Here is a 21,073-nt window from a genome sequence, read left to right as displayed (position 1 = left end):
TGGCACCTCTTGAAAATAGTCACCTGGCCAGTGGTCCCGCCCCGTGATCTCCAGACAGAAGGGAGTTTAGATTGCCCTCTGCGCCGCTTCGACTCAGAGGGCATTCTAAACTCCCCTCTGTTTGGAGATCAGGGGATGGGGCCACCGGCCATGTGACCATTTTCACCAAGGGCGATTTAAACTTTAAAAAAATCCCCCCTTGTTCCTGCTGACCCAAAGTGACATCATTGTGCGGTCCTGAGTTCCACCACCTCTTTTCCCAGAAAAAAAACCCTGAATAGAAGTGTTTTCAGAATTTTAATGTTTAATGATTTAATCTCCTGCAATATGTATTTGTTATTATACTTTGTTTGTTCTATTTTTAGTTACATTTTATAAAACACCTCAGATGTTACCATGATATCAGATTAAAAATCTGTTAATAAATAAATAGAACATATAAGAGAGTGCAATACTGTGGGGGGAAAAACAAAATAGAAGAATTTAAGCTGGCATAGGAATTGAATCAGAAGCATATATTGTTGATCACAGAATGTAAATAATAGTAAATTTGGGAGATTTCTGCAGTTTAAAATAGTTTATACAGAAAGAGAGTCAAGTTATGTGCCATTCCAGCCACGTGTGGTTTTTATGCACAAAACCATTCTGAGGAGAAGAGTCCTTCTGTACTAGTGAGAGGGACACAATGCGTTGATAGCTTCATGATAACTGACATACAGCTGAAAGGATTCTGAAAGGTCAAGGGGATTTTATTAAACTGATTTTTTCTTTAGGTTTGAGTATTGCTGCTGCTGAATGTTGATGTCCTTGATACTGCAGTGCATGTGCTTTTCCTTTTCCATTTTTAGCTTGTTCTGCAGTTCTCTGAGCTACAACTGTGTAATAGACATTTATTTTGTTTAACAGACTAAATACAGAATGATATATTGCATTTTTGTCACTTCTGTTGCAATCCAAGGCATTATTGGACCACTGGATAGTTATTAGGTTTAATAAGTTTATTCACCATAAAGTTACAGAGATTATATAAATCTGGTTTGTTTCAGAAAACACTATGGAAGTTCTGCTTGTTGATTGTAAATTTGTAATAGCAATTCTGTACATACCTTGGTTGGCTTTTGGGATAAGAGTCTGATCTTGATAGCTAGCTTAAAGGATGTATAGTGATGAAAGTTATGTAGATAATGCAGATAAATGAAAGTGTCTGAATAGCTGTGCTGTTTGATGCAGAGTTGGATTCAACCAGCTTTTTCACTGGTGGAAAAAAGGGTGGGGTCTCTTTGACCATCAAAAAGGCTATGCTTGAGATCATGGAACCTCCATATGGGACAGATGCTGAACTAAGGAGGGGAATTGGGTGAGACTGTGTGAAAAAAACAGCTGGGCACAACCCCCTGAATAAATTTTTAGGATTTGAGATGGCAAAGAAGATACCACTTTTCAACTACCATTGCCTCAGTGGGCTTCTATTCAGCAGAACTGCTCTGAGTAGTTAATGGCTTGTTAACAGTTCAGGGCAACCCTCCCAGAGGAAGAAACATCTACCATCTGCTGTAACATGTGTCCCCCCCCCCAGCTTTTTATTGATAAATTTTCTCACTTGGAATTCCAGCTTGGAAGCTACAGTCATTACAAACCCCATGCCTATGGTGTCAGTAAAAGTAGCTTGTTTCATTTGTTTTGATCAATTCCACTAATTATCCTTTGTGAGTGTTGACAGGGTGCTTTGAGCCACTACATGCTTCCTCTGTCCTCCCTCCTGGCTGGTGAAGCCCAAGTAAGGTTTTTAACTGGAATTGTCAGTAGGACTATCTGCATATGGGATGTTTTGCACTGCTAAAAGCTTATTCATCCTCAATTTTTACTGACTGGGAAAGTGTGATACCTATGATTGATCCAGTATGTGTAGTAAATAAGGTAACGTACATATTTTCCAGTTTGGGTACATACAAGTGGAAACACAGGTTTGTTTCAGGAACATGTATGTGTATACCAAATCTTGAAAACATGCATGTTTTCCTATTCACACAAATTGTCAACTGCACATAATGGGAAGATCATGAATAGTGAACTGCCTTGTTTTGTGAGGTGGGAATCATAATTATAATGGCTCACCAGGTCTGGATAGTAGTCTTAAGAAACCACAACAGCATTTTCTTTCTATATGGGGCAGCCTGGTACCAAAATTTGTTTGATTTTTTAAAAAAAAAATCACAAAAACATATTGGGGGAAATAGACCACCACCACAGAATATGGGAATGCAACAGGTTGATGATATCATTTGGATTGTCTGTAAATGAAAAAATACGTGACTGAACCATGGTACTTCCAAACTAAAAAGCTGGGCTGGATGATACTGGTGTCTTTTTCAGCAAGGAAAAGCTGATATCTTCTTTTATTCTCTTATTTAATTAAAATCATAATTAGGGCAATCAGTGTACTCTCGTAAAACAGTTCTTGAGTAAGATGATACTTAAGAAAGTTCTTGAGTAAGATGATTTGATTTATTGAAAACCACAGGATCAATATCCTAATTTGAAAATAAAAGATTAGATCCAGAATTTTGGAAGCAGAAAGATCTTTGCCACCTTCCCTTTCTTTCTGCAGCTGATTCCCCTGCTAGAAAATTGTTCTTGAGGGCCAAGGAACATGGGAATGGTATGGGATGCAGCACAGGGAAATTACAGTGGAGAGAGTAATTGGCAAAAATTGGTCTCCTGCTCATGCGCAAAGTCTTGCATAAATGAAACGAGTTCTTGAAAGGGCAGACTGCTTCTTGAGATCCCTGCCTTTCCACTCCAGCCTTCCATACAACTCCTGAGGACCCCCAAACTCTGAGGACATAGGGATCTGGTGAAAGAAGGGAAGAGAGAAAACACTTCTTCCATGTGTTTCACACTAATAGTATTCTGGATGCAGCCCAAAAAGTGGTATAGTTCATGGGTTTTGGTGCATGCTTATGAAATGGTTGAGACATAGGAGACAATGCATTAAATATTTCATTTGTTCCCATTGAATATTTTCACTTGTTCTCTGGTGTTTGCTGAAACAGTTAGAAGGCAGACAGTGAACCTTAGTTCCACATATCTCGTGTTAAAAGACTTGGCTATGACCTGATTTATGTAATAAATGCCATGAATTTAATCTAGCTCTTGATTAGGCAGATGTTCTGGAGTTTAATTTTGATTTTCATATCAGTTGGATTTCCTTTAAAGCATATGGAGATGTTGTAGATATTGTGCCAGAGACAACATGATTAGAATATCTGTTGTTTTTCCTTCATTTTATGTGGACGTTGTCACCATCTATTAGCAAGGTGCTTTAATCATCTTTAAGGTCTACCCATTACAGCTCCAAAATGGATATTTATGACATTTGTATAATCACTGTATGTGTTTTTATAATTGTTTTGTAACTGACCCTTGTTCTCTGCAATTATTAATTCTTGCTAGCAGATTTTCTATGTATGTTCTTCTGTATCTTTATTCACTGGATTGAAATTCCAAGTCAGTCATGGAGCTCATTAGGTAACCTGAGACCAGTTACTTACTCTCCACCTAATCTGCAAAGTTGTGAGGATAAGTCGGAAGGAGAGCCCCATGTCCACAATCTTTAAAGAAAAAGCAGAATAAAAAGTATGAGAGAGTCTGTCTCTTTCATTCCAATAAAAGAAAGGAATAGAGAGCTCATTAAAAAAAACAAACTGCAAACATCTGCCAGTGTTGTATAATGAATGGTCCTTTTCCTGTTTTCATATATGAAGACAAGTGAAGCGGGTTTTTTTTTTAAAGCTTGCATCTTCAAGCTGTCAAATAACATCTGACGCTAGATTCCACATGGAGTAATTGATATACACAGCCCCAGGTTTAATATTTGGATAGTATAGAATATTAAAAATGGATATAGTAGTATAGAATGAAAAGAGGAAAGCAAGAAAATCAATCTACGTTTCTTCAAAGTGCTGTGAAAGCAAAATATGCCTCCTAAATAGTTATAAAACCTGTATTAAATATAAGACGTCTGTTAGTGAGAAAATTTCCCATTGATACATTGGAACAGGGCTGTTAAAGCATTTCTTTCTAAATGTATTTTTAAAATCTCTGTTTTGCTGTTAAAGATTATATTATGACATCTAGTCTGGAACAAAAAGCTCTAAGTAATATCTAGATAGATTTTTAAATGATATTCAAGCCTTGGAATGGATATACTTGGTTGTTTTTATAATGGATAGGAATAAGAATCATATTACCCTTGACCTCTGATAACTGAGGGTTCAGTTAATTCAATGGCACTTGTTTTCAGGCCAGACAATATTTGTACCGACCCTTTCTTACTTTCTATCATGTTTAGATTATCTGTCTTAATCTTTTCCACAGTCTGGCTGTTGGGTCACTGCTGCCCAAAACAGTATTCCCACATCTCTCTCCCCTGTACCATCTGGCAATATGAAATGTTTAATATGTCAACATTATGCTTAGAGTTTTCCTACCTCCATGTGTAACAGCGATAATAGATCAGGAGGCTCATGGTGGCATCATTATATATGTTTTTAATTATTAGATGGTACCTGGCTGCAGAAGGGCAGAGATACAAACCTCAAGGCCACCATTTTCAGTGGGAGTCCTTTTGAATTTTGCAGTAGCCCTGGGAATACACACTCCAGTTAGTAAACATCCCTTAATGTTTAGGTAGACATTCATTATTTTCAATAGAGAGGTTGCCAAATGTGTTCTGGAAAATGAGCTGGGGGTAGGGTTGCCGGTCCCCCATGGGGAGCGGGGATCCCCTGCTCCCTCCGTCCACCCTCCACCCCTGCTTACCTGGCCAACAGGAGGGGGAATGCACCTCCCAGTGTGCATTCCTGGGCTGCGTGGCATGCTCCTGGGCCCAAATTGGGCCACTGCGGAGCTCAGTAGTTCTCCTGCGCTCTGCAGCAGCCTGATCCGACCCACGCGCATGACCAGGGAATACAAGGTAGGTGCTAGGCCTCCCATCTCTTGCCCGGGGGGTAGGGGGACCCCAACCATAGCTGGGGACAACTTTTGGCAGGCTCCTAAATGGCTTTTTCCCCTCATCCTCTGTGTTGAGCAGAAATAATTTGGTTGAAATTATATACATGATGGCAAACCAAAATATATTCTGTATAGGTGCATTTGTAAAGACAGCGGCAGATTTGTCTCTCCATACTTCCTATATAGGATTTAGTAATTACCTTTTCTGACAATAACTATCAAGAAAAACACAGTAAGGTAAAAATTTAGTGATTGTGCTTTTGAGTAAACAAGCATAGTACTGAGTTGTAAGATTATCTGCTATATTCTACTGCTGTAATGTTTTATTGGGCAGTAGCTAATAGAAGTTGTTTCATACATTACAAAGGGTTTGAGGGTCACTAGCAGAGTGCTGCAAACCAGCTGTAAAATACACTTGTTTTTAAACATCTCTATCCCTCATTCAAAGTTTCTTATTTATTATTAGGAAAGGGTTTTTTGCAGTGTGTCTGAAATAGTAGTATGTGAAGAGGTCCTAAAAGCCAGCTAAGGCCTTACCCTAGAGAACTTGTATGAAGGCCTACTATATTTGATGTAAGAGATCTGTGTTTAAATCCACAGGCATGTAAAGTTTGTGTTTTGCCTCTTTATTATTTATTTATTTATTTATTGGACTTCTATCCTGCCCTTCCTGCAAGCGAGCTCAGGGTAGGTTACAACAATAAAACATAATTTACATTTCAAGTCAAGTCAAGTTAGCCTTTATTGGCATATAGCAGCAATTCAAGTTATCCACTTACAATAATTTACATTTAAAAACATCAGTAAATCAGCGGAATTCCCATTGACACTGTTAACTCAATTCTGTTTACTGTTACTGATAGTCTACTACAGTATATGCTGTTGTTGGTTCTGTGGTGAACAAATGAACTTCAAGCCCGGCTCTATCAATTTGTTTCCTCTCTGCCCATTTCTGTGCCACGTAAAAACCTTATAGGAGATTGAACCATATTTGGCAATGGTAGTTGTTGCTAGCGGAGCAGAGATGGCTGACCCTATTGTATTGCTATAATGTCTTGAGGCAGTTAATGACGAGGCTACAGTTCCCTTATGTTATACTGGAGCACTTCACCCTGAAGGATTCTTGGTGGCATAGTGACTTTAAAAAAAATGAAGCAAGGCAGAATGTGATGAAAATTCCTTTAGGCTGCAGTGCAGCTGGTCTGCTAAGGAATGCTTTCATGAGGGCTTGTTCTCATTGAAATACTGAAAATTAGATATTGCTTTTGTGTCAGTCCCAGTGGAGAAATGCTAATGATAAGGCTGGTAGCAACAACTCTTCAGAGAATTTTAATTCCCCAAACAATATCTTCCTTCCTGGAAAGGGAATAATGCCACTTTATAAATTGATAGTAACTTTTAAAGATGCACAGTTTGAATTTTTAAGCAATTCAAAGCAAACTACACTGCAAGTCTCAAGAAGAAGAGGAGAAATGTCTGCTCCAAATCTGCCTTAATGGGTCAAAGCAAAAAGAAGAAACATTGCTATTCAAGCAATAATTATCAATTAAAATAGGATTATCCTGTGCCACTGCTGTTTTTTCTGCTGCTGTACCTTGTATCTAATTTTCAGTATTTCAATGAGAACAAGCCCTCATGAAAGCATGTGTCCCCCATTCTAAACGAACAGGTGGTTGTTGCAAGCCTCATTCATTGCTGTTCATTGCTGTTCGTCAAGCCAGGCAATCTGGCACCTTGTATTGCGATTGTTGCTGTCAGCAGTATGGTTAGGAAGGGTCCAAAGTAGACATGGGCATGAACAGAAATAAACCGAACATGGTGTTTGATGCCATCCATGAACAACTAACATTGACGAACATGACCTGTTCACGAACATGTTCATTGTTCGTTGTTCGTGGGGCCCAGCAGGTCCTCCTCCAGCCATCAAGATCCCTACCACACCACTCCCAGAAACCGTACCTAAGCAGGCAGCAGGAAAGGTACCAGTAATAAATAATAGCTTGGCCCAGAGCCTGGCAGCAGCCCTGGAACTTGAAAAGGTAGATCCCTATCTCACTACACACAAAGAAAATTCAAGCTCCAATGCACTCTCCCTGTCTCTCTCTCAAAATGCCAACAGCAACTCTCTCTCCCTCACTGCTTGCAAAACCAGAGCTCGGAGCTCCCCCTCCCCCCTGCTCTTTGCTTCCTTGTAACAAATTTGGAGCTCCACACTTGAAAGGAAGACCTGCCTATCAAGCTAAATTGGGCTTAGATTGGGGTTTCCATGGCAACAGCAGGAGTTCAGACAGAGTTCAGGCAGTTCCTGCCTCTGGTTGCCAAAGAAATTGATTGCAGGTGCCAGATTGTCTGGCTTGAAGAACAGCAATGAACAGCAATGAACGAGGCTTGCAACAACCACCTGTTCGTTTAGAATGGGGCCTCATGAACAGCTTTTTCGCAAACAGCTGATTGGGCTGTTCATTGCTTTTTAAAGTTCATATTGCTGTTCTTGCCCATCTCTAGTCCAAAGTAGAAACTAGTACTGATTTGGGTGGTTAGAGACACATACATACATACATACATGTGCATATGGTATGGATCTAGCCTCTGTAGGTGCAAAGCAGACTAACATTAAAGCAGTTTGTTTGTAGTCCAAGAACTTGAGCTATTAGGGCACCTCGAGACTTTACTTCTCTGCATGAGCATAAACTCATTTTAACATGCTCCCTGCAGTCACATGGCAGCTGCAGGGAACTGCTTCTTTTTAAAAAAAAGGCTAAGCCAATTGGGCTTGGAGCATCGCAGTGGGGAAAAGTCTCCTGTCCCCCTGCCATTTTCTCACATGAAAATGGCATGGCGGGGAGGGAGTTATTTTGCTGTTCCACCTTGAGCATCTGTGCACAAATTCTCCACACGGAGCAGCAAAATTGGCAAAATAATTCCTCCCTGCATGGTTTTCACATGAGAAAACTGCATTGGAAGGTGGGAGCACAAGCACCACCTTGTGGCATCCATTTGGGCTCTTCTTTCTTTAAAGAAGCCCTTCGACCTCAGCGGGCATGTGACTACAGGGAGCACATTAAAATTAGTGCATGCCCTTGCAGGAAAGTATAGTTTAGAGGTGCTCTCAGAGGCTTAGCCTAGTAGGACGTACTTTTCTCAATTAGAATTTCAGAAAGAAATGTTTTCCCAGATGAGTGGGCTACTTGAATCTTCTTTATATTCTCTGAATGGTGCTTGCTTGACAACTTTACATGGGTTACCACTGTTACCAGCTTTATCATTCTGAATCAATGACTATTTTAAGTTGAGAAGCCCATCTATTATGAATTGTAGTAATGAACATTCTGCTTCCTTTGCTGTTACTTTTCTTCTGGAGTCTTGTATGTTTTGTTGAGGGAGGGACAGTTTAAGTTGCATCCATTTTTGGTGATTATCTGATACACTAGCTGCAGTGGATCCGCTCTCCAAAGAAGGGCCAGACTGATAGACCTGGGATCCCACATAGCTACCATTATTTGTACCCTTGCCTTTCTTCTAACCTGCTCACAACATATTCATAAAAGTAACTGCATATCTGATATAGGCTGCATATCTGAAGCAGCATACATAGCTGCTTCAGACGACTATATGACCAACGGGGCAGTACCAACAGTGAGAACTCCTGTTGATGAAACCAACACACCACTGCACTTTTACTTTTCCAGTGCACCTCTACACAATAATCTCATTTTCATGATGATAACTCTGTTCTTGAAATTAACATAAGAAAATAAGAACAGCACTGCTGGATCAGAGCAGTGGTCTATCTAATCCAGCAACCTGTTTTATAGATTGAATAGTCAGATTCCCCTGGAAGGCCTACAAGCAGGGTGCACAGGGCCCAAGGCCTTGCCCTGCTGTTGTCCCCACATAAGCTAACACTTTGTGACAGACTGCCTAACGACAAGGAGATTCTGTTTAGCCATCATGATTGGTAGACTGAATCCTTCTTGAAAGTGTCTGATCTCCTCTTAAAGCCATCTAAACACATGGTATCACTACAACCCATGGGAGATAATTTCACAAGTTAAATGCATATTGTGAAAAGGAATATTTCCTTTTGACTGTTCTGGATGGACTGGTCACTAGCTTAATTGGGTGCTCTGAGTTTTCATATTATAGGAGAAGGGGAAAAATTCTATCCTCACCTTGTACACCTTTCTTAATCTCCTCGTCATAATCTTTTCTGTAATCTGAAAATTCCAGGCTCTGAAGCCTTAAAGTGCATGGAAAGTGCTTCTTATCCTTAGTCATAGTGTGTACCCTTTTCTGCACTTATTCTAACTTATAGAACATCACTATTTTCTTACTCGTTTTGGTCTCACCCAGTTAATTTTCAATATCTATAAACTTGATCACTTCTTCAGATGTATGGCCTTTGAAAAAGTGGATTTGCCAAGAGCCAGTTTAATACATTGAGATGTACTAGGCAGTCTCTGATGTTACCCAAGTAAAACCACCTGTTTCTTGAAATATTTGAATACAATTGCCTGCATGTTTTCAAAAAGTGTTTTACGCTTAAGAATACTAAACAGTTCTAACTATGGTTATGTCTCTTAGTGACATGATGAGTATTCCTGATGTCTCTCGTCTCTATATAATAATCATACATACTCACATACATGCTTAATTTATAATGCAGTCCTGAACAGAGTTGCATGCATCCTTCTAAGCTCATTGACTTTCATTACACTGTTAGTGTTGTATTTGGATTTTGATGGTGGGAGGAGTTTAAAATTGGTTTGTTGTGATGGATCATTACCTTGTAATATACACAAACACAAAACAAGTAAATTGGTTTTAAATCTTATCTTGAGTAGAGATGGGCACGAACCTAAATACGACTCAAAAAACTCCATGAACCAGGTTGGTTCGGGGTTCGTGAACCAGGGTTCATGGAAACTCCTTTTCATGGAACTTCCATGAACTGTATACTCGTTCGTTGGGTCGTATTTACAGGGGCGGTTTAAATGGCCATTTCCCCAGGGAAATGGCCATTTAAACTGCCCCTTTAGGGGACTTGCAAGGGCAGGTCCTTCTAAACTATCAGCTGGCAGGCGGCAGATCCCCCCCTGCTGCCTGCCAGCTGATAGTTTAAAGGGACCTGCTGCAGCAGGTCCCTTTAAACTGCCCGAAGCCGAGCCCCCTAGCCCCAGCCCCAGCCCCACACTTGCCTTCCCCTGTGGCGTGGCATCCTTCCTCTCCTCCCAGAAGGGGCAGGGAGACCGTTTTTGGCCTCTTCTGCCACCCTGGGGGCACCCTGCAGGGTGGTGGCAGACGCCAGAAATGGCCTCCTTGCCCTTCAAATGGCCACCACGGCCCTTTAAGGGACTTACAAGGGCAGGTCCTTTTAAACTATCAGCTGGCAGGCAGCAGGGGGGATCCTAACCTGAGCCCCCTATCCCTACCTCCCAGCCCCAGTTCCACACTTACCTTCCCCTGTGGTGTGGCATCCTTCCTCTCCTCCCAGGAGGGGCAGGAAGGCCATTTTCGGCCTCTTCTGCTGCCCTGACAGCCCGCAGCCTCCTTGCCCCTCAAATGGCTGCCACGGGTCCCCAGGGCAGTAGAAGAGGCCAAAAATGGCCTTCCCGCCCCTCCTGGGAAGAAAGAAAGAACACCATGCTGCAGGGAAAGGTGTGGGGCTGGGAGCTGGGGTGGTAACTGGTCCAGTTCCATGGTTCGTGGGTCATGAAACCCTCAAACCTCCTGATTCATTTTTTTTTGTTCCATGCCCATCTCTAATCTTGAGTCACTTAATGATTTTCTACTGTTATTTGTTTTATTAATTTTTGTAACTGGAAAATGCCTTACAGTATTATAGCTATTTTAAGTGTTGTGTGTTAAAATAATAAACTGTGTTTGTTTTTCTCCAAAGAATGTTTAACCAGCTAATGAAGAACTACTGGGTGGGTAGGGGCAATTGGATCTTGGGAATTGTGATTGAGAAGCAGGTTAAGAGCTGCCTTCATTCCATGCTGCATTTATTTTCTTGATTATTCATTCCTACAATGGAAAGAATTTGGTACACTTTTTATACTTGTTTCCATGTAATGTATCATTTCACCCAGTTTTCTAAATATACTTCTTTCTGTAGGTCTTTCATATGTGCTAGTTATATTGTTCTATTGTGTCTTCTGGAAGCTCGGTGCAGTCTCTGTGTAGTCAATGAAATCTCTGATTCGTTGCTTGAATTTGTCTTGTGCATTTTTCTTCAAACTGCTTCGTTTCATTTTTTGAATAAAACAAAAAGATCAAAACAGTATTTCTTTTTCTTTTAGCTGTCTCCGTAATGAGGTACAGTGCTTCATCATTTGGATTTGCTGTAAGTAATCTCATGGCTGACATGTACATTGCAAGCAGGCCTTGAAATTAGACCACCATTTTGTCCCTTATTACAAACATTGGTCATGAAGACCATCCTTTCACAATTCAAGAATTTTGTCTGAAGAGAGGGAAGGGAAGTTACACTGGAGACTTCCCTTGCCAGAAGAATCATTATCTTTTAAGAAAGGCCACGTAAGACAGATCTAAAGCACATTTCCCAGTGTTGTTCAATATTTCTTACATAGTCCACTGTAATGCAAAATGTGATGATGGTCAATGGTTTTAAAAATAGATTCACTAAATTCATGGTCTGTCAATGGTTTTTGGTCATACAAGCCCCAACTTAAATTTCCATGTGCAGAGTCAACATGCTTCTGCCTGCTAGATGACTGTACAAATGATAGAGAAAGCCTATTGCATTGAGAGGCTGGCTGCCATAGAATGCTTGATTTAGATGGGTCTTGCAGCTGCTGTAGCACAGTGGTTAAGTGGTTGGGTTGCGAATCAGCACTTTGCTGATTTGAATCCTACTATTGCAAGTAGCTCTGTTGGTGGCCTTGGGTAAGCCACTCCTCTCAGCCTCAGCTCTTCAGCTGTACTGTAGGAATAACCTTGTTCACTGCTCTGAGTGAAGCATATAAGCACAGTTATTATTGGTATATAAGCACAGTTATTATTATTATTAAAATAACAAGATTATACATTTTTATTTAAGAATGTCTGAAGTTTGGGGTACATTCTAATGAGCAACACTGAATATATTTTCTAATAAGGTGATTTCCTAGGGTTGCCAGTCTCCCACTGAGGGCGGGGGATCCCCCCTCCCACCCTCCACTCCCCGCCCCCGCTTACCTGGCCAGCGGGGAAGGCATGGGCCTCCAGGGGGCATGCTCCTGGGAGGTGCAGTGCACTCCCATTGGCCTGATCTGGTCTACTGTGGAGCGAGGGAGCACTCCCACGCTCCACAGTGTCCTGATCCAATCTGATCCAGGCCCAATCTGCTCCCCCCATGGAGCACGGGAGTGCTCCCAGGGCAGCTGCAGCCTGCGTGATGACATCACTTCTTGGACATGATGTCATCGTGCAGGCCGGGGAGCACACGCACACATGCACAGAAGAACAATTGACTAGGTGCATACTGGGCCCCCCCACCTCCCCCCGGGATGGCAGGGGAACGTGGCATCCCTATCCCCCAACATCATATTCACATAAATGCGATGCTTCTTTCTATCCATGTTTTGACAACACCCAACAGAAATTTTTACACAAAATTATAAATTATTATAAATTAAATAGCATGAGAGCTGTTTTAGAGTGACAGACTTGGATCAAAATAGTATTTTGGGGGGTGGATTGAGCACAACCTTCTTGCTTCTATCTTTCTGCTGCAGCCCCAAGAAGGTCCCCTTACTGCTCCTGGAGAGAATACTGTGTTGGATCCAAGTCATTATAATTACAATATATTTGTCCCTTATGTGAAGTACCATGAAAAATGAATGGGACATTCAGTTGTAATCCAGAGTCTTCAACATGTCGATGGCAGATGAATTTACAATGCCTTAACAGACAGTGGCAGAACCTTACTTGAAAGTATGGGACTGCATTACAGTGTTTATAAAATATTGTTACTCCTTCAAAGTTTTATACAAACTGCTTGTTGCTCTTCTGTTTTAGGGAACATATTTAAACATTTAACCAGGTTAGCTTACACACATCAAGGTTACTGGTTTCTTTAGAAAATACTCATTGTTGTTTTACCATTGTTTTTGTGGATAATTTCATCATCATAAAATTATTATTGTTAGTTGCCTTGGTAGTTCCTTTTAGAACAGAAATGTTGCCCAAAATCTATTAAACAATAAATAAATATGGTTGGAAATAAGATTTTATTTTTGGCTTTTTTAAAACTAAGATTTTGGAGCAGCCATCTTTGAGCGCAAGCATAGATTTCACCTATCAATACTGGCATTGAGCAAAAAATCCCTCCCCAACAAAGCATCCTTGGCAAGCATGGATCACATTGTAATCTAAACATCCAATATCAGAATTGTTGTCTTGGAAACTTTCTCATCTACTATACTTCAGGATATTGTTACATTTATGAAGCAGAAAATAAGAGAAATAAAATGTTTGTTTTAGTATCCTGTAATAAACTTGAAAATGAGTTTGCTGCTTTTTAACAGAAGAATGGAAACTACAAAAGAGAAAGGGATAGCATTAAGGACAAAAAAAAAATTCTTAACTCTACCGGGATGGTTGCAGTATAACAAAAGCCATGGTCTGGCACTGTGAATGAGCCCACAGAAGGAAAAGGAATAGCATCACATTGAGATCAGTGGGCTTAAAAGGGTGTAAGTATGTCCAGGATTGCCCTGTTATGGACCTGCTAATTCGGTGTGAACCAGAGTTTGCGTTTACATGTGAACCAGCAAATTTATAATCTGCGAGTCTCATCCAAGCCAGATATACAAACCGTTATGTTTGAAGTTCTTACTGAGAGGAGAGTTCATATGTAATTATGTAACAGCAAATCATGACTTGTACTAAATCATAGGTCATTAAATGATCATAAAAGTGAGGAAAAGAGAAGGCAAGGTGAGAGAAGGGAGTATGTGAGCACAGAGTTTATTTTATGTAGTACTAAACCATTATTTGTCATGATATCTGAATCACCCCAATAGTGCCCGTAGTCCTCTGCTAAAAAAAACAGCAGACATGATCAATTTATTTTAATGAATTGTAATCTCTGCTTTCATTAAAATAGATTATACAGGGCTTCTGTGTTGGACTTGTAGCTAATGATGTTGCTTTGAATGAAATTTACATTAATAGATGCCTCTCAAGCCAAATTCTTATATATCTTTTCCAGTTTGATGCCACTTTGGATGTTTTGTCATCAGTGATAGTTCTATGGCGCTACAGCAATGCCGCTGCCGTACATTCAGCACACAGAGAATACTTGTGAGTACTTCCGGCTATTTTTAGCTCTTATGAAATCTTGGAAAAGATGGATGAAGAACATGAAGTCTGTTCAGTGTCAAATGCCTTTCATCTGTGTACTTTGATTTATTTAAAGTGTCTATGTGCGCATGGATGGTGGGAAAAACAAACCTCATGCAACCCTCCCCCCTACACAAAAACTGATAGATAAAATCTTGAGTAAGTTGACAGTGGTTTTATATCTTTAAGGATTCTGTTGCTGAAATACCAAGTTTCCACTGATATACTCTTGTTCCACTGAGAGTGATATGAGAGCCAAGCTACAAGTGACGCCTTACACAGGTTGGACGCTTGTCAGCTTCCCTCAAGTTTTGATGGGAAATGTAGGCGTCCTGGTTTTACAGCTTGGCTCTCCATTACAGCTGCAAGACCAGGATGTCCTCATTTCCCATCAAAACTTGAGGGAAGCTGACAAGTGTCCAACCTGTGTCAGGCGTCACTTGTAGCTTGGCTCTTAGAAATACTCTTTACAAACTCTGATGCTGTCTGATTAATAATAGCTAGTCAGAAGAGAATGACACTGGTTCTTTTCTGTCCTGCCTCCGCAGTTGGCTGAATGTGCTTTATTTCTTATTGACTTGACATACAAAGAGAGGGGTGTGGGCCTTAATCTACTTTGAAGTAGTTGTCATGCTAGCATAGCCTCAGAGCTGGTTTGACTTGAAAGAAAGAGTGGTGGCACACAGAGGCCTGATGCACACAGGGTCCCTTAGCCATTGCTTGAAGTATATGGCTGTATTTTATTCCAGAGGAAAACTAGTTTAGGGTGATCAACCCACAGTGAGGTCCTATATGCCGAGTTCCCCAACCTGCTCACCTTTTTGTCCACATCTGATGCAAAATCACTAGCAGTGATAACTTCCGCACTGCAACACTCCTGTATTGGGTGGTGGTGGAAAGAGAGGTGGTCAGCCACTGCATGTCTCTTCATAGCAACCCTAGACTTTCTTGGTGGTCTCCCATCCAAGTACCTAACCAGGCTGACCCTGCTTAGCTTCTGTGATCTGACATGGTCAGGCCAGCCTGGGCCATCCAAGTCAGGGTGTCCCCATGTTAGCATAGAGAAAATGGAGGAAGGCAAGAATATCAGTCCTTCCTGCAGGTGCCAGATATGGAGACCTGACACATTCGTTCCTGACTATAAAACCAGTGACAAACTGGACAAAACATATTGCATTGAGTGGGAGCAGGGTTGCCTACCTCTAAGTGGGAGCTGGCGATCTCCTGGAATGAGAACTGATCTCCAAACTACAGAAATCAGTTCCCCTGGAGAAAATGGTTGCTTTGGAAGGGTGGACTCTATGAATTAAAGCCACTGAAGTCCTGCCTCTCCCCAAACCCCATCCTCCGTCCTTATGTCTCCAGGGATTTCCCTAACTGGCATTGGCAACTGAAATCAGAAGGCAGGAAGTGTTTATGAGGACTAAGGCTGATTACCTCAGAGTCTCTCTACATCTTACACCAAGACGCTCAAGTGTAGGGAGGGACACTATAGCCAGGAAGCATAGTTTTAAAAGACAGAGCCGGCAGAGATCGCTCCTCAGAGGGTTTGTTTATTTCATCTTCACCTCCCCTAAGGTTCTATCAATTTCACCTCCCACAAGAGGAGGTGAAGATGAAATTAACAAACCCATTAACAAGATGAAATTAATAAACCCTCTGAGGAACGATCTCCGCTGGCTCTGTCTTTTTAAACTACTCTTGTGCAGAGAAGTGAATTGACAGAGCCTTTGGCTTGTTGCCCAACCTTATTGCTTTCTGCAAACTAGCCCCAAAAGACTGGCTAGAGGTGTGCCTAACTTGCTTCCCTCTATCCTATAGTGAGAGACACTGGGATTCTAGTCAGTCATGGTATCTACCATTTCTGCATCAACTTACTGGTCAGCTCAGCATCAACCAACTGAAGTTAATAGACACTTTGTTAGTGGACTAAGAATTTTCTAGCTGAGATCCCCCTATCAACTACATTAATAAAATAACACCATATTTCTTGTGGTTAAAATATAACTATTTAACGTGTTAAAGTATATAGTATAGATATGCCATTAGTAGTGGTGTATACTGGAACAGAATCCAGTATACTGGAATGCATTAAAATTAATTCAATTTCTGGTTTATCCATACGGTTTTTCAGGAGTTTATCCTTTAGACAGTTCCTGCAGGATTCCTTCATCATACCAGTGTGAAAGGCGTCATGAACTTTTAGCACCAATAGCACTTTTTCTTAATTTTAACTAAAAGTCAAAATAGCCACTCTGGTAACTAGCACTATACTGCTAATTCCAAAACCCTCCTCCTTCTACCTACAGCAGTTAAACAATGACTTAGTTGTCTCTTTCTATACTACGAGACCTCAGTGTGGAGCCTGTGGATGCTATGACAACTGCTGACACCTCTCCCGGTGCCTGCCACATATTTAAGAATTGGGCTCTAGTCCAATAGGGCTTCTGATTGGCCATTGGAGATCTAGCTATGCAGATTAAAATAACGTTGTTTCAGTGTTGCATTTTATTCACACTCTCTCACACTCCTCCTTCCCAGTGTATTTTTAAAATTACTCCTCCTGTTCTTGCACTTGTGTGTATGTCCACCTGCTGTGACGGTCATTTTGTGATTGGCATGACTTTCTGTGGTGGCCATTTTGTGGTTGTGCCCACCGTCCTGTTTCAGATCAGAAAACATCCTTGTCAGTTCCATTACTCCAGCTTCCCCCCACATTTCTCTGCGAGTCTATATTTTGCTTCAGCTCTCTAAACTCAGGCAACTGAGTAAAAGAGGGGTCTGAATATGAACAAATGCCATTAACTTCCTTTCATTACGATAATGAAACACCAAAGGAATCAGTCACAACACTAAGTGTAACCTTTTTTTTCCTTTTAAGAATCTACTTTAACTTGGAGGTGCTAGAAACTGTTGTGGAGGGAGGGAGGATGAGTGCAGTAGTGGCAAGAAAGAAACATGTTAATTGCATATACGTAGTCATAATGAGATATCTTCTAGCAGTTCAGATGCAGATGAACAGTCTATAGAAAGAGTCAAACTGAAGGATGATTGAGCATCCCAGATAATGACAATACAAGCAGTTTGCTAGTCTATCTTTTCTTTTCCATTCATTCAGAATAGGCCTGCCTCATTTTAATTATATAGTGTTGAACTTTGTTTCTTCTGTGTACCTTATGCAGGACCATGTTAAGATTCCTCAAAAGTCATCTGAGATATGTTCCAGCATACTAAATATCTAGACTAACAGTGCGATCCAAGGCATGTATACTCAGGTCTTATTGAATTTAATAGGGCTTACTTTATAGTGTATGCTTAGGATTGCAGCCAAAGCCATTTAGCTCGTACTGTTTCTCTCTCTGTCTTATAAAGGGCTGTTAGAAATGCTGTTGATGGATCTTGAATTAACTTTTTAGAATTCATTTTGCATGTTTGACATGGCTATATGCAGTTAAGGGCCTATCTCTCTTTGCTAAGGTTTCTTTTATTTTCATTGACTTTCTTAAAACATATTTATGTTTGTTATGTATAACTAATATATGTATGTTTTGCAGAAGTGTTAATTTAATACTCTCAGATCGAGTGGGAGCTTTCCTGACCTTTTCAGGCTGGCCATTCCATAAGGTGGGGGCTGTCTGGGGTCAGCAGCCCAGCCCCCAGACTTGCTGGCAGGCAGCGGCGAGGGGCAGCCGGGAGACAGCAGTTCAACCGTTCTGACTGGCAAACAGAGCCAGAACCTGCCTACTCCAGGGGGAAGGGGCGAAAGGCCAAAGCCTCAGAAGGCTAGGGGGAGCAGGGAGAGGCCAGCTAGTCCCACCCTCCAGGGGGAAGAGAGGGGGCTAAGCAGGGTAGAGGAAAAGGGCCAAGGCAGGGGGAATAGGGACCCAGCAGCAGCCCAAACAGAGCCCTTACCAGCCAAGGAGGAGAAGCAGCCACTACAGCCCAGAGCCACGCCCCAGCGAGAGGACAGTAGCCTGGCTCAGGAGTTGCTAGGAGCCAAGCCCCTCCAGGTGGAGCTGCCACAGGCATTCTGGGGGAGGAGATGGGTAGCCCCGCCCAGCAGCAATGAGCAGGCAGCCCAGAAGCTGACCAGGGCAATTCCTCGCGAGCAAGGCCAAGGAGGCTCAGCAGCACAGCAGCTGGCGGGGGCAGTTCCTCATGAGCAAGGCCAGGCTAGCTCAGCAGTTCAAAGGCCTCCTGGGGCAGCTCCTTGTGAGCAAGGCCAAGGAGACCTCAGCTGGGGATGGCTCACATTCAACCCCACCCTGCCAGTAAGGCAAGGAAGCCAAGAAGGGATTAGTGGTAGGAGGGAAACACCTGAGGGAAGGCACAGCTGGGCCAAGTCAGGAGAGGGAACAAGCCTAGAAGGAGGGCGGGGCGGGGGAAGGAAACCCTATATAAGGTGGCTGGGAAGAGCTCTGAGGTGGTGGGTGTGAGTAAGGAGAGATGGTGTGGAGTGAGAGTGAAGGCGAGGTCTGGGAGGAGGAGATGATGGAGGATGCAGAGGGTAAGCAGACCAGGTTGAGCAGGCCAGCGAGTGGATTGAGAGGGAGCCAGGGTGATGTATACTGCCCCTCCTTCCACAGAGCAGGGTCCTGCAGCATCCCTGGTGCCCCTCTGACGTCAGGGCCAGCCCAGCTGGGGCCCCGCCCAGCGGCAGCAGCGACAAGCCCTGACAGGGGCCACTACAGAGGATGCATGCGTATGGGCAGCTATTGATTTTGTCCTACTGCATGGTGGGATCTGCAGAAGCCCTGTTCAGTTGAACAAAGCTGCCATGGTGGAATAAAGGGAGAGAGGTGGTTTAACAGATATGAACAAGACCATGAAGGGGTTTGTATGTAATAACCAAAACCTTGTTTTGAGTCCAGTAACTGATAAGCAACCAATGGAATGACTGCAGAATGGGAGTGATATGCATGCCCTGTCTAGTTCTGGATAATAACTGAGTTGTGGTGTTCTGCACCAACCAGAGTCTCCAAGTTGACTTCAAGGGCAGACCTATGTAGAGCACATTATAGTAGTCAAGTCTTGATGTTACCACGTCATAGATCCAGGTTATAGTGCTAATCTACAGCATTATCATGTACAATGCCAAATAATAAGCAGTAAGCAAGGACTGAAGATATATACACAAAATTAATAGAGCTAATATTCCTGTATACAGTGCTAGAAGAATCTAGATAAAATTAGTAACAATTTATTTCTGACTTTAAAGTTGACCTTTGGACTAGAAGTACACAACTGTTCACATGGAGAAATACCTTAACCTTTTTAAAAATAATACCAATAATGGTTGTTGTGGATTTTCTAGGCTATACCAATAATGTTTAACACTTCTAAGGCATTTTATCAGTATTTCATCATGCATCTGTTTCTGCCTTTAGATGTCATGATAAATCACAGTTAATAAACTGTGGTTTGATTGAACTTTAGATTAGTGTTAGTTTGAATACAGGCTGCCCAGGAAACTAGTTTATTGGTGATTGTTGAACTGGGATTCTAACTACATGTGCAAGGCATTTAATCTGTGAGGTCTGAATACAGAAGTCCCAGTTTGTTTAACACCATTTTTCTCAGCCTCCTGGTCTGCTGAGATGGAAACACAGAGCAACAGGTTCTTCTTCAGGAATCTTCCTCCTTTCTCCTGTCATCTCTCTGTGCCCCTCTTCTGGCAAGTGATAATTCACCAACCAAAGTCAGTGCTTTAGAGACATTATCCTTTCCTGAAGTGAAATTTTTAAAGGCAGCAGTATTCTGTGAGATATGGTAAACTTATCCTAATTAAGTTTGCTCTTCAGGTCTTCTCTGTGGGCAACAGAGACTCTAGTAACTTCAACTAGAAGTCTTTATTGCTTCCATCAGGGAAAGAACACTAATACAGCTGAGAGTCTACAAGCTTAACAACAAACACGCAAGACTCATGTGAGATCTCTCTTGTGCAGGGCTTGAGGGAAAAACAGAAACTAGATCTTGGGAGCAAAATTAAAGCATGTGCATACCACACACCAGTGGCCATAATTGGACAAACTTAGCACTTTTGAGTTAACTATGGAAAGTTAATATGGATGGCATCTTCTTGAGGGTTCATAGCCTCAAGAGTTAAGAGGCAACTAAGGGGAAAATGATAAAGGTTTGTGTATGATGTGGGAAAAGTAGATTTTTTCTTCCTTTCTCTTAATATTAAATTTGAAGTTGATGTAATAGATTCAGGACAAAGTACTTCACATATTGCATTGTTAACATGTGAAATGTGTTGTCACAAAATGTAGTGGTGACCACTGGCTTAGAAGGCTTTAAAGGGAATTACATGAATTAATGAAGTATAGGCTCATCTTTGCCTATTAGATACAAAGATGAAATGGAACCCCTGTAAAATTATTTAATGGAACCTGTATTTGTATTCAGTGCTGTAGTGGATAACAACAGAGGAAGATTTAGGTTCTTTGCCCTGCTTATATGTCTTCTAAAGATTATTTTCCAGTTGACCATTGAGCAAAATGGGATGTTGGATTGACTGTGATCTGATCTAGTTCAGCACCTTTCTTGATCTCTCCCTCAGTTATAGCACCACAGTAGCTAAAAATGTGTTTCAGGGTTTGAGATTGTGCCTCTACAGAAATTGGTTTTCCAACTACCATTTTCAACTAAGGGCTACTTCTGATGAAATTGTTCCAGACATGCCTCAAGGAATAGGTTGACTGCACTGTTC

The 21,073-nt window shown here is 41.6% G+C and overlaps 1 protein-coding gene across 1 annotated transcript in view; it reads left to right on the top strand.

Annotated features, from left to right (window-relative positions):
- The window catches only part of TMEM163 (transmembrane protein 163), a 125,028-nt gene that overhangs the window by 50,751 nt on the left and 53,204 nt on the right, over positions 1-21,073 (top strand). The window contains exons 3-4 of the mRNA XM_054970324.1: positions 11,316-11,359; positions 14,231-14,322. Of these exons, the coding sequence (XP_054826299.1) occupies positions 11,316-11,359; positions 14,231-14,322 (136 nt within the window). The remainder of the gene's footprint in view (positions 1-11,315; positions 11,360-14,230; positions 14,323-21,073) is intronic.

The sequence above is a fragment of the Eublepharis macularius genome, chromosome 2 (assembly GCF_028583425.1).
Source record: "Eublepharis macularius isolate TG4126 chromosome 2, MPM_Emac_v1.0, whole genome shotgun sequence".
NCBI classification, from domain to species: domain Eukaryota; kingdom Metazoa; phylum Chordata; class Lepidosauria; order Squamata; family Eublepharidae; genus Eublepharis; species Eublepharis macularius.
Note: the sequence above shows the minus strand (reverse complement) of the source record. Positions and strands in the feature narration are given on the sequence as shown.